Raw genomic sequence first — 24844 nt, 5'->3', positions numbered from 1 at the left:
TGGTGGGAGTGCAAACTGGTACAGCCACTATGGAAAACGGTATGGAGATTCCTCAAAAATTAAAAATAGAGCTACCATTAAATCTCCAGAACAGAAAGAAAATAACAAATATACAGAAAACAATCCCAAAGAAAATGAGATATATAACCTAAATGATGATGACTTCAAAACAGCCATCATTAAACTACTCAATGAGTTAAGAGAGAATTCTGACCGACAACTCAATGAGTTCAGGAGCTACATCACAAAAGAGTTTGATATGATAAAGAAGAACCAAACAGAAATATTGGAAATGAAGAACACAATAGAGGAGATTAAGAAAAATCTAGATGCTCTGAACAGTAGGGCCGATAATATGGAGGAAAGAATTAGCAATTTGGAAGATGGCAATATAGAATTGCTGCAGGCAGAGGAGGAGAGAGAAGCAAGACTAAAACGAAATGAAGAAACTCTCCGAGAATTATCAGACACAATTAGGAGATGCAACATAAGGATTATAGGTATACCAGAGGGAGAAGAGAAGGAGAAAGGGGCAGAAAGCCTATTCAAAGAAATAATGGCTGAGAACTTCCCAAATCTGGTGAGGGAGATGGATCTTCAGGTGACAGAAGCCAATAGATCTCCAAACTTTATCAATGCAAGAAGACCAACTCCACGGCATATAGCAGTGAAGCTAGCAAAAGTCAACGACAAAGAGAAAATACTAAGGACAGCCAGGCAAAAGAAACTAACCTACAAAGGAACCCCCATCAGGCTATCAGCAGATTTCTCAGCAGAAACCTTACAGGCTAGAAGAGAGTGGAATGATATATTTAAAAATCTGAAGGACAAAAATCTACAGCCGAGAATTCTCTACCCAGCGAAAATATCCTTCATATATGATGGAGAAATAAAAACTTTCCCAGATAAACAAAAATTAAGGGAGTTCATTGCCACAAAACCTCCTCTTCAGGAAATCCTCAGGAAAACCCTCATTCCTGAAAAATCCAAAAAAGGAAAGGGGCTACAAAACCAAGAGCAGAGGAGATAAGTAGAAGGACAACAACAGAGAGTAGCAGCTCTTCATCAGAACAGATTAAACCATGGGACGAGAAACAAAGGAAATTGAAGAAAACCAGAAAACAAGACACAAAATGGTAGTGGTAGGCCCCCACATCTCAATAATCACTCTAAATGTAAATGGATTGAACTCCCCAATCAAAAGACACAGAGTGGCAGGATGGATCAAAGAACAAGATCCAACAATATGCTGCCTCCAGGAAACACACCTCAGCCCCAAAGACAAACACAGACTCAGAGTGAAGGGATGGAGAACAATCCTCCAAGCTAATAATGAACAAAAGAAAGCAGGCGTCGCTATACTAATATCAGACAAGGTAGACTTCAAAGCAAAACAGATAAAGAAAGACAAAGAGGGACAGTATACAATGATAAAAGGGACTCTCCACCAAGAAGACATAACACTTATAAATATATATGCACCCAACACAGGAGCACCAAAATTTGTAAAGCAACTCTTAATAGAACTAAAAGAAGACATCAACAACAATACAATAATAGTAGGGGACCTCAACACACCATTAACACCAATGGACAGAACATCCAGACAGAAAATCAACAAGGAAATAATAGAATTAAATGAAAAATTAGACCAGATGGACTTAAGATATATATATAGAACACTTCATCCAAAAACAGCAGGTTACACATTCTTCTCAAGTGCACATGGAACATTCTCAAGGATTGACCATATTTTGGGAAACAAAGCAAACATCAATAAATACAAGAGAGTTGAAATAATATCAAGCATCTTTTCTGATCATAATGCTATTAAACTAGAAATCAACTACAAGAAAAAAGCAGAGAAAGGGGCAAAAATGTGGAGACTAAACAACACGCTTCTGAACAAACAATGGATCATTGAAGAAATTAAAGAAGAAATCAAATATTATCTGGAGACAAATGAAAATGAGAACACGACATACCAAACCATTTGGGATGCAGCAAAAGCAGTCCTAAGAGGGAAATTCATCGCAATACAGGCTCACCTCACTAAACAAGAAAAAGCTCACATAAGGAACCTCAAACGACACCTAACAGAACTAGAAAAAGAAGAACAAACAAAGCCCAGAGTCAGTAGAAGGAGGGAAATAATAAAAATAAGAGCAGAAATAAACAATATTGAAACAAAAAAGACAATAGAAAGGATCAATGCAACAAAGAGTTGGTTCTTCAAAAGAATTAACAAAATTGACAAACCCTTAGCCAGACTCACCAAGAAAAGAAGAGAGAAATCGCAAATAAATAAAATTAGGAATGAGAGAGGAGAAATCACAACAGATACCAATGAAATACAAGAGATCATAAGAGAATACTATGAAAAACTATATGCCAACAAATTGAACAACCTGGAAGAAATGGACAAATTCCTAGACTCCTGCAATCTCCCCAAACTGAATCAGGAAGAAATGGAGAATCTGAATAGGCCAATCACAAGTAAGGAAATAGAAACGGTAATCAAAAACCTCCCCAAAAATAAGAGTCCAGGACCAGACGGCTTCTCTGGAGAATTCTACCAAACATTCAAAGAAGACTTAATACCTATTCTTCTCAAACTGTTCCAGAAAATTGAGAAAGATGGAGTACTCCCTAACACATTCTATGAAGCCAACATCACTCTGATCCCCAAACCTGACAAGGACAACACAAAGAAGGAGAACTACAGGCCGATATCACTGACGAACATAGATGCAAAAATCCTCAACAAAATTTTGGCAAACCGAATACAGCAATACATCAAAAAGATTATACACCATGATCAAGTGGGATTTATACCAGGGACACAGGGATGGTTCAACATCCGCAAGTCAATCAACGTGATACACTACATCAACAAAATGAAAAACAAAAACCACATGATCATCTCAATAGATGCAGAGAAAGCATTCTACAAGATCCAACACCCATTTATGATAAAAACCCTCAATAAAATGGGTATAGAAGGAAAGTACCTCAACATAATAAAGGCCATATATGACAGACCCACAGCCAACATCATACTCAATGGACAAAAACTGAAAGCCACCCCTCTGAGGACAGGAACAAGACAAGGGTGCCCACTTTCACCACTCCTATTCAACATAGTACTGGAGGTGCTGGCCAGAGCAATTCGGCAGGAAAAAGAAATAAAAGAAATCCAAATAGGTAACGAAGAAGTAAAACTCTAGCTGTTTGCAGACAACATGATCTTATATATAGAAAACCCCAAAGAATCCATAGAAAAACTATTAGAAATAATCAACAACTACAGCAAAGTAGCAGGGTATAAAATTAACGTGCATAAATCAGTAGCATTTCTATACACTAACAATGAACTAACAGAAAAAGAACTCAAGAACTCAATCTCATTCACAATCGCAACGAAAAGAATAAAATACCTTGGGATAAACTTAACCAAGGAAGTGAAGGATCTATACAATGAAAACTACAAGACTTTTTTGAAAGAAATTGACGATGACATAAAGAGATGGAAAGACATTCCATGCACATGGATTGGAAGAATAAACATAGTTAAAATGTCCATACTACCTAAAGCAATCTACAGATTCAATGCTATCCCAATCAGAATCCCAAGAACATTCTTCACAGAAATTGAACAAACAATCCTAAAATTCATATGGGGCAACAAAAGACCGCGAATTGCTAAAGCAATCCTGAGCAAGAAAAACAAAGCTGGCAGAATCACAATCCCTGATTTCAAAACATACTACAAAGCTACAGTGATCAAAACAGCATGGTACTGGTACAAAAACAGGTCCACAGATCAATGGAACAGAATTGAAAGCCCAGAGATAAAACCACACATCTATGGACAGCTAATCTTCGACAAAGGAGCAGAGGGCCTACAATGGAGAAAAGAAAGTCTCTTCAACAAATGGTGCTGGGAAAACTGGACAGCCACATGCAAAAGATTGAAAATTGACCATTCTTTTTCACCACACACCAAAATAAACTCAAAATGGATCAAAGACCTAAAGATTAGGCCTGAGACAGTAAGTCTTTTGGAAGAGAATATAGGCAGTACACTCTTTGACATCAGTTTCAAAAGAATCTTTTCGGACACTATAACTCCTCAGTTGAGGGAAACAATAGAAAGAATAAACAAATGGGACTTCATCAGACTAAAGAGCTTCTTCAAGGCAAGGCAAAACAGGATTGAAACAAAAAAACAGCTCACTAATTGGGAAAAAATACTTACAAGCCACTTATCCGACAAAGGGTTAATCTCCATAATATACAAAGAACTCACACTGCTTAACAACAAAAAAACAAACAACCCGATCAAAAAATGGGCAGAGGACATGAACAGACATTTCTCAAAAGAAGATATGAATATGGCCAAGAGACACATGAAAAGATGTTCATCATCGCTAATCATCAGGGAAATGCAAATCAAAACTACACTAAGATATCACCTTACACCCGTTAGATTGGCAAAAACATCCAAAACCAAGAGCGACAAATGTTGGAGAGGTTGTGGAGAAAAAGGAACCCTCATACACTGTTGGTGGGAATACAAACTAGTGCAGCCACTATGGAAAACAGTATGGAGATTTCTCAAAAAGTTAAAAATAGAAATACCCTATGACCCAGCCATCCCATTACTGGGTATCTATCCTAAGAACCTGAAATCAGAAATCTCAAGAGTCCGTTGCACCCCTATGTTCATCGCAGCATTATTTACAATAGCCAAGACGTGGAACCAACCTACATGCCCAGAAATTGATGATTGGATAAAGAAGACGTGGTATATATACACAATGGAATACTACTCAGCCATAAAAAAAGACGAAATTGGCCCATTCACAACAACGTGGATGGACCTCAAGGGTATTATGTTAAGCGAAATAAGCCAGTCAGAGAAAGACGAACTCTATATGACTCCACTCATAGGTGGAAGTTAGTATATTGATAAGGAGATCTGATCGGTGGTTACCAGGGAAAAGGGGGGTGGGGGGAGGGCACAAAGGGGGAAGTGGTGTACCCACAACATGACTAACAAAAATGTACAACTGAAATCTCACAAGGTTGTAATCTATCATAACATTAATAAAAAAAAAATAGAGCTACCAAATGATCCAGCTTTTCCAGTGCTGTTTATTTACCCAAAGAACATGAAAACATGAATGCATAAAGAGACATGCTCCCCTATGCTCAATGCAGCATTATTCACAATAGCCAAGACTTGGAAGCAACTTAAGTACCCATTAATGGATGAACAGATACAGAAGATGTGGTATACATACACAATGGAACAGTACTCAGCCATAAGAAATGAGGGAATCCGGCCATTTGTGACGACATAGATGGACCTTGAGGGTATTATGCTAAGTGAAATTAGTCACAGGGAGAAAGTGAAATACCATATGATCTCTCATAAGTAGAAGATAAAAATGATGACAAACAAACACACACAAACAGAGATTGGATTGGTGGTCACCAGAGGGGAAGTGGGGAGTGATGATGGTGAAAAGGATGGTTAGGCACATGTGTTGTAATGGTTTATAATTATCTTTGGGTGGTGAACATGTAAGCTACACAGAAGCTGAAATATATAATGATGTATATCTGACATTTGTATAATGTTATAAACCCGTGTTACCACAATGAAAAAAGAAACTGGAGAAAAATTAAAAACTAAGTAAAAATTTAAAAGAAGAAATTGGAACACTTACGCACCAATGGAGGAAATATAAAATAGTACAACCACTATGAAGAACGGTACAGAGGTTTCTCAAAAAATTAAAAATAGAATGAACATATGATCCAGCCATCCCACTTCTTGGCATAAATTCAAAAGAATTCAAAAGAAGATCTGCAAGAGATATTTGCACACCCATGGACATTGTAGCAGTAATCACAAAAGCCAATAATAGTTGGAAGCAACCCAAATGTCCATGAATAGATTAATAGATAAAGAAAATGTAGCATACACATACAATGAATTATTATGCATTCTTAAGAAAGAAAAAGACCTTTCTCATGATGCAACATGAATAAATCTTGAGGACAGTATGTTAAGTGAAATACATGATTCACAAAGCGAATGAAACCATATAACTCCAGTTCTGTGAGTAAACTTATGTAGTGATCCTCATAGAAAAAATAAAAAATGCGGAATGGTACTTTCCAGGTGCTTGTGCGAGAGGGAACAAGAAAGTGATTGCTTAGTGGTTAATAAGTCTGTTTTGCAAGATGAAAATTTCCAGAGATCAGTGGCAAAACAATGTGAATATAATTAACAGTCCTGTGCTGTACAGTTAAAAATTATTATGATGCTAAATTTTATTGTTGTATTTTTACCACAATTCAAAAATAATACTATCTATACTATCTAAAAGAGATGGACTTACAAAGCTTTTCAAAAATTACCTTTAATTCGAAAAGTTTCTCTCACACAAAGAGAATATGAATTCAATGATAAAGTGGTGTGAAATCAAGACTACTTTCTAAGGCAGGATAAAAGAACCACTGATCAATAACCAAGAAAAGAAATAAACAAGATTAAAAAATAAACAATATAAATCATTAACAAAGTAGGGGTAATAATTGTACAGATAAACCCTGACTCAATTATATTGGCAAAAGACATATAGTTGATTCATATTTGAATTAAACTCCACATAGTCTTAAGCCTACTGAAATAACTACAGGCACATGTAAGCACAGAGAAAAACGCAAAATGAGGCAAAAGGATACATTGCAAGAAAGGGAGCAGGAAAAACCCCAGAAAAAGAACTAAATGAAATAGAAATAAACAATTTACCTGACAAAGAGTTACAAGAAAAAGTCATAAGGATCCTCACTGATCTTGGGAGGAGACAGGATGAACACAGTGAGAATATCAACAAAGCATTGGGAAATATAAAAAAGAACCAGTCAGAAATGAAGCCTACAATGCTGGAAACGAAAAATTGACTAGAGGGACTGAATAGCAGAGTTGATGATACAGAAGAACAGATTAGCCAGCTGGATGATAGACTAGATGAAATCACCCAAGCTGAACAGATAAAAGAAAAAGAATTAAAAGGATGAGAATAGTCTAAGGGACCTCTGGGACAGCATTAAGCATACGAACATTTCTATTAATCCTGCCCCGAAAGGAAGAGAGGGAGACATGGGGGCAGAGAATCTATTTGAAGAAATAATAACTGAACAGTTTCCCAACCTAAGGAAGGAAACAGACATCCAAATACAGGAAGTACAGAGAGTACCGAACAAGATAAACCAAAACAGACCTACACTAAGACACATTATTATTAAAATGTCCAAATTTAAATATAAGGAGATACTGCTAAAAGCAGCAAGAGAAAGGCAACAAGTGCCACATAAAAGAAACCCCATAAGGCTATGAGCTGACTTCTCAGCAGAAACCTTACAGACTAGATGGGAGTGGCATAATAGATTTAAAGGGCTGAAAGGAAAAAACCTACAGCCAAGAATACTCTAGCTGGCAAAGTTACCATTCAGAATGGAAGGAGAGAGAAAGAGTTTCCCAGACAAACAAAACTTAAAGGAGATTATCACCCACAAACCAGTTTTACTACATGCTAAAGGGACTTATTTAAGTGGGGAAGAGAAGACCACAAATAGGAATAAGAAAATTATCAAAAAGAAAAGGCCATAAAAATCACTGGCAAAGGCAAAAGTAAATTCAAAGTAGCAGATCAACCACCTATGAAGATAATATGAAGATCAAAAGACAAAAGTACTAAAATTACATATTTCAGTAATCAGACAGTAATGGATACAAACAAAATAAAACCTTAGATATGATACCAAAAACATAAAATGTGTGAGGAGCAGAGTAAAAGAGTAGAGCTTTTAGAAAGAGGTCAAATGAAAGAGAACATCAACTTGCTCTAGATTGCTATGTACATAGATTATTATAGATGAACGTCATGGTAATCACAAACCAGAAGCCCATAATAAACACACAAATAATTAAGAGAAAGAAACCCAAACATAATACTAAAGAAAGCCATCAAACCACAAAGGAAGAGAGCAAGAGAAGAAGAAAGCGACAGAGAAGAGCTACTAAAACAGACAAAAGGAACAAAATGGCAATAGGTACAAACTTATCAAAAGCTACTTTAAATCTCAGTGGACTAAAACCTCCAATGAAAAGGCATATGGTGGCAGGTTGGATTAAAAAAAGAAGCCCTATATATGTGCTGCATACAAGAAACACACTCCAGACTTAAAAATACTCACAAACTGGAAGTGAAGGGATGGAAAAAGATACTCCATGCACATGGACATGAAAAGAAAGCTGATGTAGCCATAGTTTTCTCAGACAAAATAGACTTTAAAACAAAAACTGTCACATGAGACGACAAGGGCACTACATAACGATAAAGGGTACAATCCAACAAGAGGATATAACACTTGTAAAGAACTATGCACACACCATAGGAGCACCAAAATATATAAAGCAATTATTAACAGACATTAAAGGAGAAACAGATTGCAACAGCATAATAGTAGGGGACTTTAACACTCCAACTATACCAATGGGTAGATCATCCAAACAGAAGATCAATAAGGAAACATTGGCCTGAAATGACACATTAGACCAGATGGACTCAGTGGGTATATATAGAACGTTCCATCCTAAAACTGCAGAATACACATTCTTTTCAAATGCACAGGCAGCGTTCTCCAGGATTGATCACACATTAGGCCACAAAAGAAGTCTCAATAAATTGAACAGGATTGAAATAATACCAGTATGTTTTCTAACCACAGAATTATGATAGTAGAAATCAACTACAGGAAGAGAATCAGAAAAGCCACAACTATGTTAAGATTAAACAAAACATTACCGAACAATGATTGAGTCAATGAAGAAATCAAAAAAATTCCTAGAGACCAATGAAAATGAAAATAGGACATGCCAAAATCTATGGGATATAGCAAAAGATGGTTCTAACAGGGACATTTATAGCAATACAGCCGTACGTCAACAAACAAGAAAAATCCCAAATAAACAATGTAACAGTGCATATAAAGGAACTGGAAAAATCAGAATAAACGAAGCCCAAAATCAGTAGAAGGAAGGAAATAATAAAAACTTGAGTAGAAATAAGGGAAATGCAGACTAAAAAAACAATGGAAAAAATTTATTGAAACCAAGAGGTAATTCTTTGAAAAGATATAAAAATTGACAAATCTTTAGCTATACTGACCAAGAAAGAAAGAGAGAAGTCTGAAAATCAGAAATTAAAGAGGCAAAATTAAAATGGACACCCCAGAAATACAAAAGAGAATACTATGAAAACCTATATGCCAACAAATTGGATAATCTGGAAGAAATGGGTAAATGCTTAGAATTATATGACCTCCCAAACCTAAATGAAGAAGAAATACAGAATTTGAACAGACAAGTCACCAGTAAGAAGATTAAACTGGAATCAAAAACTTCCCACAAAATGAAAGTCCTGAACCAGACAGTGTGACAGGTGAATTCTATCAAACATTCAAATAAGACTTAATACCTATCCTTTTGAAACTCTTCCAAAAAAGCAGAGGAGCTGAAGCTTCCTAACTCATTATACAAAGCCAATAATACCCTGATACCAAAACTGGACAAGGATGACACAAAAAAAAGCAGATCACATGCCAATATCACTGATGAACATTGATGCAAAAATCCTCAACAAAATACTAGCAAATCGAATACAACAATACATTACAAAGATCATACATCATGATCAAGTGGGATTCATTCCAGGAATGCAGGGATGGTTCAACACCTGAAAATCAATCAACGTGATACACCACACTAACAAAATGAAGAATAAAAATCACATGATCATCTCCATCGAAGCAGAGAAAGCATTTGACAAGATGGAGCATCCATTTATGATAAAAACTCTGAATAATATAGGTATAGAAGGAATGTACTCAACATACGAAAAGCCATATATGACAATCCTACAGGTAATATCATACTCAATGGAGAAAAACTGAAAGCTATTTCTCTAAGATCTGGCACCAAAAAAGGATGCCCACTTTCTCCACTCTTATTTAACATAGTATTGGAAGTCTTAGCCAGAGCAATCAGGCAAGAAAAAGAAATAAAAGGGATCCAAATTAGAAAGAAAGAAGTGAAACTGTCACTATTTGCAGATGACATGATTTTATGCATAGAAAACCTTAAAGAATCCATGGAACAACTTTTAGAAGTAATAAACAAATATGTTCAAGTTGCAGGATACAAAATCAACATGGAAAAATCAGTTCAATTTCTAAACACTAACAACGACGTAGCAGAAAGAGGAATTAAGAATACCATCCCATTTACACTTGCAACAAAAAGAATACAAAATCTAGTATGAATTTAACCAAAGAGGTGAAAGATGTGTACACTGAAAAACTTAAAACATTGTTGAAAGAAACTGAAAGAGACACAAAGTAATGGAAAGATATTCTGTGCTCTTGAAGGGGAAGAAATAACATAGTTAAAATTTCCATACTTCCTAAAGCAATCTACAGATTCCTGCATTCCCTATCAAAGATCCAACAACATTTTTCACAGAAATAGAACAAAGAATCCAAGAGTTTATATGGAAAAACAAAAGACACCAAATAGCCAAAGAAATCCTGAGAAAAGAGAACCAAGCTGGAGGTGTCAAACTCCCAATTTCAAAATCTACTACAAAGCTATATTAACAAAACAGCATGGTACTGGTACAAAAATAGGCACACAGCCCAATGGATGAGAACTGAGAACCCAGAAATAAACCCACACATCTATGGACAGCTAATTTTTGACAAGGGAGCCAAGAACGTACGATGAAGAAAGGAAATACTCTAGGTAAACGGTGTTGGGAAAACTGGACAGCCTCATGAAAAAGAAGAAAAGTAGACCACTATCTTGCACCATACACATAAATTAACTCAAAATGGATTAAGGACTTCAACATAAGACCTGGAACCATTAAACTCCTGGAAGAAAACATGAGCAGTATGCTCCTCAGCGCTAGTCTTAGCAGCATATTTTCAAGTACCGTGTCTGACCAGGAAAGGGAAATAACAGAAAAAAGAAAAGAATGGGACTATGTCAAACTAAAAACGTTCTGCATAGCAAAGGAAAACATCAACAAAACAAAAAGACAACCTAACAATTGGGAGAAGATATTTGCAAACCATATATGTGATAAGAGGTTTATATCGAAAACACACAAAGAACTCATACATATCAAAAACAAAAATACTAACAACCCAATTAAAGAATGGGAAAAAGATTTAAAGAGACATTTTTCCAAAGAAGATAAAGATATGGCCAAGATGCACATGAAAAGATGTTCAGCATATTTAACTATCAGGGAAATGCAAACCAAAACTACCATGAGATATCACCTCTCTCCTATCAGAAAGGTATAATTAACAAGGCAGGAAACAACAAGTGTTGGAGAGGATGTGGAGAGAAGAGAACCCTCCTACACTGCTGGTTGGGGTGCAAACTGGTGCAGCCACTATGGAAAGCAGTATGGAGATTCCTGAAAAAATTGAGAATAGAGCAACCATGTGATCCAGATAATCAACTGCTAGGTATTTATCTAAAGCATAAAGATACATGCACGCCTATGATCATCTCAGCATTATTCACAAAAGTCAAGACCTGGAAGCAACCTAGGTGCCCATCAAGGGATGAATGGATAAAGAAGATGTGGTATATATACACAATGGAATACTACTCAGCCATGAGAAATGATGTAATATGGCTATTTGTGATAACGTGAATGGACCTTGAGGATATTACGCTAAGTGAAATAAGTTAGAGGGACAAAGTGAAATACCTTATGATCTCACACATAAGTAGAAGAGACAAACAATGACAAACAAACACACAGAAGCACAGATTGGATTGGTGGTTCCCAGTGGGGAAGCAGGGGGAGAGGAGGGCAAATGGGGTGATTAGGTCCATGTGTGTGGTGATGAATTGTAATTAGTCTTTGGGTGGTGAACATGTTGTAATCTAAAGAGAAATTGAAATATATAATAATGTATCCCTGAAATTTATATAGTGTTATAAACTAATGTTATCACAATGAAATGAAGGAAGAGAAAAAAACAAGAAACAAACTGGAGAAAAGAAAAAAGAAAAGAAAAACAAAAGAAATTGGAACACTTAAGCACCAATGGAGGAAATATAAAATGGTGCCACCACTGTGAAGAAGAGTATGGTGCTTTCTCAAAAACTTCAAAATAGAATGAACATATGATCCAGCCATCCCACTTCTTGGCATAAATGCAAAAGAATTCACGAGAAGACCTGCAAGAGATATTTGCACACCCATGGACATGGTAGCATGGTAGCATTAATCAGAAAAGCCAATAATAGTTGGAAGCAACCAAAATGTCCATCAACAGATGAACAGATCAAGAAAATGGATTATTTTCATACAATGGATTATTGTTCATTCTTAAAAAGGAAAAGATCTTTCACAAGATACAACATAGACAGACCTTGAGGACATTATCTTAAGTGAAATACATGACTCACAAAGAGAAGAAAACTATATAATTCCACTCATGTGAGTAATCTTATGTAGTCATCCTCACAGAAAAAATTAAAAAGGTGGAATAGTAGTTGCTGGTTGCTTGAAGGAGTAGAAACAAGAAAGTGATTGTTTAATGTTAATGGGTCTGTTTTGCAAGACCAAAATTTCCAGATATCAGTGGCAAAATAATGTGAATATAATAAATGTTATCGATATGTACAGTTAAAAATGAAGAGGGTAAGTTTTATATTTTGTATTTTTACCACAATTAAAAATTTAAAAACATAATATCTAAAAGAGGTGGACTTACAAAGCTTTTCAAAAATTACCTTTAATTCAAAAAGCATTTCTCTCACACAAAGAGAGTATAAATTCAACAATAAAATGATCTGAAATGAAGACTATTCCTTGACTACTTACTGAGGCAGAATACAAACCACCATTGATCAATAACCAAGAAAAGAAACAAATGAAACATCATGAATTAAGTAGGGGTAACGACTGTGCAGACAACCCCAGACTCAGTTACGTTGGCAAAATACATATGGCTGATTCAAATTTGAATTAAACTCCACATAGTCCTAAGTGTCCTGAAATAACTGTCATTCAAGTTCAAAATATATAGATAAAAAAACAACTAATTTTGGGGAACATCTCATGAAAAAGGAGGCACATTGTTATGGAATTGCAAAACAAGAATAAGAAATTTTATCCTCCCCAATTCTGAATACAACATTAGGTGTATTATCTTAAAAGAGTCCTTATACATATTTATGATTTTCAACTGTGACTGTGCACCCATAAGGAGCAAGCATTTTGAATCGTTGCCATGTGCACAGAAAAATTTCACAGAAAATACATTGCAATCATTTGTAAAAATCTCTAATGGAAAATTTGAATGAATAAGCATTACTATGTCCCTAGAGGAATTTCTTATGACACTATTCTATTGCTGCTATTCTAATACAAAATTTAAGTGCTAAAATCCATCATTCCGGAAAAAAACCCTTCATTTCTAAGTAAAGGAACCAGATGAATGTTGTAAAATATACGTAATATCACTGATATAAAGTAAGCTTTCGGATTAAATTATGCCAGGATTCAGACACACATTGAGGAAAGTAGATGAAGAACCTATGGACTACGTTCTCCCTGATGTAAACTTAAAGTTATGAACCAAATATTTTCCTAAATATGGAATTCTCACCTATTAGTTTAGTCACCTCTAAAATGTGTACATTCAGGCACGTTATAAGAAAACTTTTGAATCTAAAATTATAGGTGAATTTCATATAGAACTAATCAGAAAGTGAAATCTTACAGGATACAATACTGGGAAGCTTTGCGCTAAACAAGAAGAAATGACAAAATTTTGCTTATTAAGAAACAAAATAAAATTTCAGACTTTACTAGGTGATGGGCAATGTTGTAAGCATTGTTGTAATTAATTTACTTAAAAATTATATGAGGTAAGTAAATGCATTAAACTATTTTATCTTTGAGAAATTGAGGCATATAGACTTGAAATTTCTAATGATACTTCATACAAAGAAAAAGAATATGTGGAAGTAAAATAGAGGATGTGTTTTTCCCAGTTTTAGTTAGGTGCTTTGAGCTGTGACGAAATTACTGAGTCTGACCTTTGCAGGGGTCATGTTGAAGTCTCCATAGGGTTAGAAATTATAAAGCACAGAACATATGGGATCTGTGCCCAGTGCTCCTGGGATTTCTGCACCCAACCCCAATACCTCCACCACTTCCCTGACAAGCTTCTGACATAAAGTAAAACAGAACTTTCAAAAAGGCTTAACATAGCCTTCCTCAGAGACCTGTGCAGATTCTCCAAGGGCCCCAAAGCAATGAAGAGCAGCCACATCACGCAGTCCTTGAGTTCAAGGGGAGGACTTGGGCTCTCACTGCCAATGTGATAGATGACCACTGGAGCAGAAGGAGAATCATGTGAGTATTTAGGAGCATGATAAGAATTAGGCAGGAGATGTCCCTCTGTGACAGCAACAGAAATACACCTAGGATTCTCAAAAATCTTTTCCATTGAAGCAGAGGTTCCCAAACCACGCTTTAAGGTCTCGTCTCCTTTGTGAACTTTGCACCTTTCACCTGTGTCATCTGCCTCATCCATCCCCACCTACCTGGGTGGATGACTATTTTCTTCTCTCTCTTCACCACCCAGGGATCCTTCTTCTGCTCCAAAAAAGTGACCAGCTCTGGCTTAGAGGCAATTAGACCTGGTCATTAGAAAAAAGAAACATAGATTTGCTGGAGATTTTCCAATTTCCAATCCAGTATTGTGCTCAAGTGAGAAGGGAGGACACTGAAGAATACTATAATATTCTGGAAAATAATTTCCCAAATTACATTTTTCTGACATCACCTTTACCACAGTACACAATATGTAAAATTTATTCCAATTTTCATATCCTGAGTTCTGCTTCCAAATACTTACTGAGTCAAAAATAAAGGTTGAAATCGGATTTCAAAATAAGAAAAACACTGCTTTCTAGCACTGAGTTTATATAGTTATCAATAACATAGATTGAAGAGTGCAGGTCACCTCAAGAAAGGGGATGGTTAACATCATATTGAAACATCATGAAGCCTTTGTTTTATACACAAACAACCCCTCATTATTTTTCGTGAAACCAGTGGTGGAAGCTGTATTTCAGTCAGCCAAAGCTCAAAGGAAATACCCTACAAAGAAAGACATCAAAACTCTGAGAGTGGATTATGAATTCTGGATGGTCATTATCCTCACCCAGGGAGAGCAGGTTCCTGCAGTTCTCCAGCATCACGTCCCTGTACAAGGCCCTCTGAGCGGGGTCCAGGCATTCCCACTCCTCCTGCGAGAACTCTATGGCCACGTCCCTGAAGGTCAGCAGTTCCTGAAATGGAAAACGCGCACACACACACATTTATTACATGGCTTTGGGCAGAGTTCATAGCTTGACCCAATAGGAAATGAGAGAATAAGGATTCAATTCTGACTTAGGAGAGTGATCTGAAAAATGCAATTGATAGTTTTTAACAAAGTAATGTTGGATAATATGATTTCTAACTGTGAGCAAAGAGGATGACGTATGATCCACAAAGCCACTTTAGAGACTACACTCCTGTGGTAAATTATAAAATTAAGGCATCAGCACAGGCATTTGTATTTTTGAGTGCTGTATTTATATCACGTAGGATAAGTTGTGAATATTTCTCACATGGAACACTGATAGTGAGTTAGAAGTATACTTCTCAAATTTTGACTGTTCCTCAATGAACGGGAGTTTTTTTTTCTTTTTTTTTTTTTGAGGAAGATCAGCTCTGAGCTAACATCTGCTGCCGATCCTCCTCTTTTTGCTGAGGAAGACTGGCCCTGAGCTAACATCCGTGCCCATCTTCCTCTACTTTATATGTGGGACACCTACCACAGCATGGCTTGATGAGCGGTGCCATGTCAGCACCCGGGATCTGAACCAGCGGACCCCGGGCTGCCAAAACGGAACGTGTGAACTCAACCGCTGTGCCACTGGGCCGGCCCCAACAGGAGATTTCTTAAAATGCAAATTCAGAATCCGGAGTTCTGGGATGTGACATAGGTTTCCTCATTTTTAATAATCTCATTTTTAACATTTGAGGGCAAAGTCGTTGTCACAAGGGCCACACATTGGAATAGCACAGAGGTAGAACAAGAAGCGAAGAATTTATGGATGACTTTGAACTGAAAGAGTGGTGGAAATTGTAGGTTCTGTTACCATAATAAGTGTGGCAACAACAAACCTTTTTGAAAATCTACAATGTGCTAGATATCGTTGTAGCAGTATGTTATGTATCATCACAAGAACCACATAAATAATCTTCGAACAATAATGTTCTTCTTTTTGGAGAACGTCTTGTCAAATATCCATTAAATGGTAGAGTCTGTCTGGGCTGTACTAAAATTTAATTTGAACTAGAATTTATTTCAACAAAACAGTCCAATGCACAGAGACAACTCTAATGTGTGTTTCCAGTGATTCTGTAACATAGAAGAGTAATAGAAACATGTTAAAAAGGAAACAAAAAGAGGGGATCAAATAATGTGAGCATTTTATGCTCATGGGCACGCATACAAATGGGAACTACGGACACACTGAAAGTGATGGAGAAGAAAATCTTTGTTCAATGAAATCAAGATTATCCTCACTTGTATAAGTTCTATAAACCGATGTGTATTTTTTAAATGCATTAAGGAGACAACACAGAATGACACAAAGTAAGTTAGAGCTATTTTCGCTGTCTTATCACTCAAAATTTGCTTTTCATTTGTGTTGAGCTCTATTTTAGAAATTTAACACACTTGAACACAAATTACCATGATTCTTAAAATTTCTTTGAAAATAAAAACAGCTTATAAAGCAGAACACGTTTGTGACATGAATGTGAAATGAACTGGACTCCTAGAGAAGTGAGGTCTCATTGATTGTAACCTGTCCTTACAAAAGCAAGTGTCTTCAGTAACCAAAGGCGAGAGCTTTCTTTTTTCAAAGCTAACTGAGCTAAGAAGCTAAGAAGAGACACTAAGAAGAAAAGGGAGTTTACAGATTAAACGTCATGGTTTATGCACATCTCTTGAAAAACCCCTCCAAGATCCTTACTGATGATAAAGGGAAAATATAACTTTAATAAGGCAGAAATCTGGCAGAGAGAACCAAAACCAAGTGAAAATCAGGTGAAATGGGACAAACTGAAATCAGGTGACTGAAGCACACAGGACACATCATTACTGCTGTGATATTTTTGGCAAAAATAAGGAAATCATAATCTAAATTTGATTATGAAAAACCATCCCTTTTTTTTTGCAAATTTCAATCCACATGCAGCTCTCATGTTTTGTGACTCTAATAGTGCATTTAAATAGTAAGAGTTTCTAACCAATAGAGTAAACAATTCTCTTCTAATTACTCTTCTTTTTAAGAAGTTTGAGTTTTCCTGGGACACTAATGCCACCCTATTTAAAAGTGCGTTTTGTTAATACTGTTCTACAAAGCTTATGTTGCATCCATATAGAAACTAAAACCTACATTTTCCCCTCTTTCACTGATATCTGAGCATCTGAACCCACCCCAATAGGAATCTTGGGTATCAACACTTTCCCACATGGATCTGTTACAAAGAAATATTTTCCTTAGTTAAAAGTCATTAATTCATTGTGAGAATTCTTCATGCTATATAGGGAGTTTGGATGCAAAGTATGAAGAAACGGGAGAGGTAGAGAGTAGGGGAGAACAATTCTAAAGAGTAGACCTTGACTATCATAAGAAGAGAAGGAAAAACTAAGTAGTTGGAAACAACCTCCCTGGGCAGAAACAGCAGAAGTAGTGAACTGAAAGTCTGCAGGTTCTAAACGCATGGCATTTCAGGAGAAGTGGACACAGCCACTGGCCGGGGATAGGACATTTACCTGAGAACCTGCCATCTCGTCCTCTTCCTCCTCCTGCTCTGGATTGTCTTCTCAGCTGATATTATGTTGAGGAATCACATCTGTGTCTTGAAAATATGCCTTCAAGGGTAAGCGCAGCCCTTTCATCTGCTAGCTCCACACCCACAGCCAGAAGGGACTTGAAATGCTGAAAAGGCCACCCTTTCCCATCTTTGGACACAGGAGAAATTCAAGAAAAATTAGCTCCTACAGGTAGACTAAACTGTGAGGTTTTCTATCCTATCTTCACTTGCTCTTCTCCTCAAACTGATGTCCAAAAATTCTGCTACAGATAGGGAATATGGGCTGCACTGACCTCTGCTTCTAAATCCTTGTAGAGCAGACTCTTTTATCTCCCCTAGAACCGAATCCTGGGCTCAACTCTCACAAATACACACAGAAGACCTCATGCTTAATGCTGGCCTCACCTGCATCACTTAATTAAAACAATACTGATGCTCCCACCAAGGACAACAGACAGACCGTGGGGGAGGCCACAGGTGATGTTACTTCTTAAAACTCCACATGTGATCCTAATGGAGAACCAGATAGGAACCAAATGGCTAAGCATTTCTTCTTATGTTTTTAAGTGCATACAGATCCCTTAGGGATGAGGACCCTATTCTAAGAAGTTATGAATCTGCAGGTTTGCAGTGGGACCCATGCAATGGCATCATGAACAAGTTTCCTGCTGCTGGTGATGCTCCTCTCCAGACTGGTTTTCAGCAGCACTGAGCTAGAGATATCAACACAGCACACCTGAGACCTCTGAGTAGCGTGAGGGTTTGGGGCGGGAATCTACAAAAGCTACGGGCCACTTGGGTCAGATTCTTTGGGGCTGAGCTCTTCCAGGAATGGGCTTGGCCACATGCTTACCCAGTGCACTTGCCTGGGGTGTAGAAGGCCTGGTGGGGATCATGAGGTGGCATCAGGGTTGTGTGAGGAGTCTACCTTCAGTATTTTTCTGAAAGCTATCCTGAGTCCTCAGGCCCTTTTAGCCCACTCTCTTTCCGGGTAGCATGCAGATTCACAGGACGATCCAGCATGTGATGGGCCATCCCAGTTTTGTTTGAAATAGACCAAAATTAGCGATGGAGGACTGATTAGCAGTTTGTGGTGGGAATTGATAAAAACTTTTGAAAATTATGCCATAATTTCACATTTAATAATATGCAAAGTAATTCATGGTGTATGTTAAGTAGTACAGATAACTGAATTAACAGATCAGATTTTCTTCCTCTGTTGCTTGTCTGTGCATGTTCGTGTTTTATAAATTTTGGTGCCACAGTTTGTTCTTCACCCCCGAGCTCAGGTATTATATTTTCTTAATTGGGGAATTTATTTGGGTAATATGACAAATCAGATACAAAAGGACAGTAATATATAATAATCTTTTACATATTAATCAGAAACATATAAACAGTTTAATACAGTACTGCATTCTGAGCCAGGGGAAGGTAAGCCAATGAAATAAAACTGGAAGGAGAGAGAAATGAAGTGATACAGAATGGACATCCTGTGGTGAAATCAGGGCACTTTGGAACTTAGAATGGAGAAGCTGAGTTTGGGTGGCACATCTGACCACATGCAGCACACACGGCCCTCACTTTTCCCCGGCTATGCGGGACTTCTTGAGCCGACACACTTCCTCAGCAACAGAATTTTTGTTTTCCCCATTCCCCCTGAGTATAATGGTCCTCCACTGTTCTTCCATCCTCCATTGTTTGCCTCGATTATAATGCCCTGAAGTGTTTTTTTTTTTTCATGTTAGACATCTTTAAAATAGTTGGATCCTTATGATTTATTTGCTTCTTTCTTTACTTGCTTTCTCTGTCTCCCACAGGCCTATGAGCTCAGGAAAAGCATGGATCTTCTCTCTCTTATTCACAGTATATACTCACATCAGAGCACAAATCTTTAAAGCACATTGACTAAGGTAAATCTTAAGAAAAACATATCATTTTTCAAATATTCTTTGAGAGCACTGAATCTTTTCAAACATCTCACATAAGTGTTTCATGTTCCATACCCCAAAGTATATTTCTAGAAACCTTTTTTAAAGAATATTTTCAGGTTCGCAGCAAAATTGAGAGTGCGGTACAGAGACATCTCGGATACTTCCTGCTCCCACACATGCACACCCTCCTCTGTTGTCAGCATCCCCCACCAGAGTGGTACCTCTGTTACCATTGATGACTCTACATTAACACGTCACAAATACTCCAAGTCCACAGTTTACCTTATGGTTGACTCTTAGGGATGTATATCCCATGGGTTTGAACAAATGGATAATGACATGTATCCATCATCATAGTGTCATAGATCATTTTCAGAGTCCTGAAAATCCCCTAGGCTCAGGCTATCCACTCCCCGTCCTCCACCAACCCCGGCAACCCAGATCTTTTTACTGTCTTATACATATGGCTTTACCAGAATATTATATAGTTGGAATCATACAACATAAAGACTTTCATGTTGGCTTCTTTCACTTAGTAATGTGCATATAAGGATTCTCCAAGTATTTTCATGGCTTGATAGCTCAACTTTTTTGTGCCAAATAGTACTCAGATTCTGGAATGTCTGAAATTTCCTGTGTACTTATGACCTCTGTACATGTCCTTAGTTGTTTTTTAATACATACCATAATACATACTGAGAATTTTTATCAAGAATGAGTTTTGTGTTTTACAAAAGTTACTTTTGCATCTTCTGATATGATCATATGATTTTTCTTCTTTAGGCTTTTGTGGTGGATATGACTATTTGATTTTAAGTGTTAAAACAGTCTTGCATCCCTGGGATAAATCTCACTTGGTCATGGTGTACAATCCTTTTAATACAATGGTGGATTTAATTTGCTAATATTTTGTTGAGAATTTTTGCATCTATGTTCCTTAGATATACTGGTCTGCAGTTTTCTTTATTAGTAATGTTTTTGTCTTGTCTAGGTTTGGATATTGTGGTTTTGGTGTCAGACATTGATTTGGGAATTCTCAGTCATTATTATTTCAAATATTTTCCATTCCTTTCTCTCTTTATTCTCCTTCTGGACTATCCGTTACACATAGGTCACTCATTTATTAGTTGTCCCAAAGTCCCTTGGATATTTCGTTCTGTTTCTTTTTTTTTCCAGCCCTATTTCTCTTTGTTTTTTAGCTTTGGAGGTTTCTATTGATATGTCTTCAAGCTTAGAGATATTTTTCCTGCAATTTCCAGTCTGCTGATAAGCCTATCAAGCACATTCTTCATTCTGTTACTTAATTTTTTTTTTATATCTCTAGCATTTCTTTTTGGGTCTTTATTAATATTTACATCTCTCTTCTTACATTGCCCATATTTTCTTGCATGCTCTTTATCCATCAGAGCTTTTAGCATATTAATCATAGTTGTCTTAAATTCCTGGATAAGAATTTTCCAACTTTTTAAGTTTTTCATCCCTTTTGATTACTAATTCCATAGTCACATTGTTTCTCTCTTCTTCTTTTTCTGCTATAAGCATTCAAGTGAAATCAGGCTGCCTCTTCAACATGACTTTTAGGCATTTCCCCAGCCAAAGATCCAATTACATTGCTTACTAGGTGTATCCTGCACAAAACACTAAGACAGGAGCACAATTCAGCAACGCTCTCTGCCGCATTATAACAATGATCACCTTTTCTCAAGTTTCCGATAACATTTCTCATTTCTCTCTGAGACTGCACAAGAATGGCCTTTAGAGTCCATATTTCTACCCCATTCTGCTCATGACCACGTACATATTTTCTAAGCATGAGGTTCTCTCTACGGTCTCGTCTCTTCCTTCTGACTTCTCACCGGCATCACCCTTCACAGATCTTTCATGGTGATGTAGGACTTTTCCTCATGCACTTCCAAACACTTTCAGAGTCTATCCATTGTTCAGTTCCGCTGTTCAGTACCACTTCCACATTTTTATGTATCTTTACAAGTGTACCTGTACCTCTCAGTATCAATTTGTGACTTAGTTTTTTGGGTGGCTGCTAAAATAAGCTATCAGAGACTGGGTAGTTTATAACGACAGATTTTATTTTCTCATCATGGCAGAGCCTGGGAAGTCCAAGATCAAGGCACCAGCAGATTGTGTCTGGTAAGAGCCCACTTCCTGGTTCATAGTCAGAGGCTCCTGGTTATGTACTCAAACAATGGATCAAACAAAGGAGCTCTATGGGGATACTTTTATGAGGCCACAATTTCAGTTTATAAGGTCCCCGCCCTCATGACCGAATCACCTTCCAAATGTCCCCACTCCTAATACTATCAATATGGGACTTAGGTTTCAACATATGAAAATTGGATGGACATAAATATTCAGACCATGGCAGGGAGCAAACAGAAGATTACTTTTACTTTACTGCTGGAAGATTTCAACATGTAAGTTTGCTTGCATCATCCCAATAAACCTTAATTGGTAAGCAGAACTTTCGATGTTTTCATGTTTTATGAGCTACCTTTACTGTCAGACATGTGATAACACTTCTGAAGTAGGGATACTAAGACCAAGCCTTTTGAATTGCCAACAAGAAGAACATCATCTACACGTCAAAACTTTGGACATCAAAAGATAGAGGCACTCAGCCTAAATCCTCGAGCACCCACCGCTGGCAGATGTCAGGAGAGTTGGTCTCACTGACACTCCTTTACCTGCAGTTCTCCCTGGTGGGGATAAGTCCCTCTAAAACTTATAAGGCAAGCAAGTACAGTATGTAACACATCATTTCTTACTAAAGATTTTGGAGGAGCAGAAACAACAGGATGTTGAGTTCACCCAAGGTGTTGTATCTTCATTGTGATGGTACATTCCTTTCCCAGTGTACAATATTCCCAAACACTATCCTTTATATGTGGGTTCTGTTTTCCAAGGGAACACCAAGGATTTTACCATCTGAAGGAGTCAGGTGCTCTAGCAATATTATACTATCCCCTGGCAAGTAGGTAGGAGAATTCAAGGGGCTGTGGGAGGATACCGTGTGGAGCTTCTTAACATAATAGAGAGAATTCATTCCCTTTTGGCTCTTCTTCCTAAGACTCCTGCTGCTTTTTTTCGTAGCTGTCAGCATTTAGAGAGTGAGTAAGATCAGGAGCTTCTCTCTTTTTGCCCATGAATGCAACCATGCCTAACCCTATAGACATTGATGCTTCCAGACTTTCCTGTACCTACTGTCCCCTCCATCCACGGCATCAGATAGAATAGTATGATGATGTGTGTACCTGTGCACAACATGCTATAAATGTTTCAGCTCTTCCCTTGCCCCAAATTTCCGAGAATTTATTTGGCTTTTTATTTAATGCTACTGAAGTCAGTGGATAAGCAGAAGGAGGGATCAGGACGCATCAAGGAAGAGAGTGACTGCACACAAAGTACCAGTGAGGTTCATTTCTGTTTAGTTCCAAGCAGCTTACAGACTATTTGCAGCTGAACTAATGACACTAAAAATGACATTGTTTGTGTAGTACAATATTTTATGCCATTGACTCTCTTTAAATATTCCTAATCTAGACAGAAGGATTCTGACCAATTCACAAAAGGGGATGGTTAAGGTCAAGATGAAACATCATGAAGATTTTCTCCTTTAAGCCAACCAACCTCCTTTATTTCCTTTAAAGCAGGGATAAGAAATTCACTCATGCACAGCAGAAACTCCGAAAAGACATTCTACAGATAAAACAATCTAAACCCTAAGCGTGGATTATAAATTCTGGAAGTTATCTTCCCCCAAGGAGACCAGGTTCCTGTAGATGTCTAACGTCATATCCCTGTACAGTTCCCGCTGAACAAGGTCCAGGTGTTTCCACACATTGTGACAAAAATCTATGGCAACATCCTGAGTGTCAACAGACCCTGAAATAAATAACAGCTTTGTCAAGTGGGTATGAACAGAGTTTATTATCTGACCAAAGGTGAAAACAGAGATTTAAGAGAACTGGTTTGGACTTAGGTGAGTGATCTGAAATAAACAATTACATAATTTTCAAATAACATAGACCCAGAAAACTACTATGGATAATACACTTTAGGGAAGACAAAACATGTGATTAAGTCATCAACACAGTCATATACAAATATATGTAAATACGTATATTTGAGAGTGATATACATCATATGTTGCATTTATATCTTGTGGGAAACTCATTGTGAGTTGAAAGTACATTTTTTTCTCAAAATTTAACGTGTACAATAATAATCCGGAGATCATGTTACAATGGAGATTCTAATTGAGGAGTTCTGGGATGGGACCGGAGTTTCTGCATTTCTGTGAAGCTCTCCCCTTATGCTAATCCTCAGGTCCAAGGGCCACATTTTTTAAGAGCAAACAGGCAGAACCCAAGGGGAAGAACTCCTGAAGGCTCTGAACTGAGAGTCTCACGGCAATTGTAGGTTCTCATCTAACAGCAACAATGACGGAACAATCCTTTCTGAGCATTTACTATATACTAAATATCATCCTATGAGTTTTTAATAAATTAATGCATAAAACCACACATAACATAATCCATGAGAGCAATAACCTTATTTACCTTTTATAAGAATATTGGCCCAATATTCAGTAAATGATAGAGCCTGGCATTTAACCTAGTTTCTCTGACCTAGAATTTATCTAAAAGGAAGACACACACAAGGTCCATATATAGAGACAATCCTAAAATAATCATCACAGCAGAATTTGCTACTGAGAAGAGTAATGGAAACAATTTAAGGAGCTACCACTCCAGTTTGATCTAATAAGTTTTACATTTTAAGCACACACCCATATATTGAAAAAGTAACTATACCTGTTAAAAGTGACACGGTGGA

General features: G+C 37.1%; 1 protein-coding gene across 1 annotated transcript in view; it reads right to left on the bottom strand.

Moving 5' to 3' along the window:
* The window catches only part of LOC106781576 (zinc finger protein 331), a 131832-nt gene that overhangs the window by 61502 nt on the left and 45486 nt on the right, over window positions 1–24844 (bottom strand). Inside the window, exon 5 of the mRNA XM_070224800.1 lies at window positions 17907–17910. Within this exon, the coding sequence (XP_070080901.1) occupies window positions 17907–17910 (4 nt within the window). The remainder of the gene's footprint in view (window positions 1–17906; window positions 17911–24844) is intronic.

Source organism: Equus caballus, chromosome 10 (genome assembly GCF_041296265.1).
Source record: "Equus caballus isolate H_3958 breed thoroughbred chromosome 10, TB-T2T, whole genome shotgun sequence".
NCBI classification, from domain to species: domain Eukaryota; kingdom Metazoa; phylum Chordata; class Mammalia; order Perissodactyla; family Equidae; genus Equus; species Equus caballus.
The sequence above is the reverse complement of the archived record's forward strand: the minus strand, read 5'-3'. Positions and strand labels throughout refer to the sequence as shown.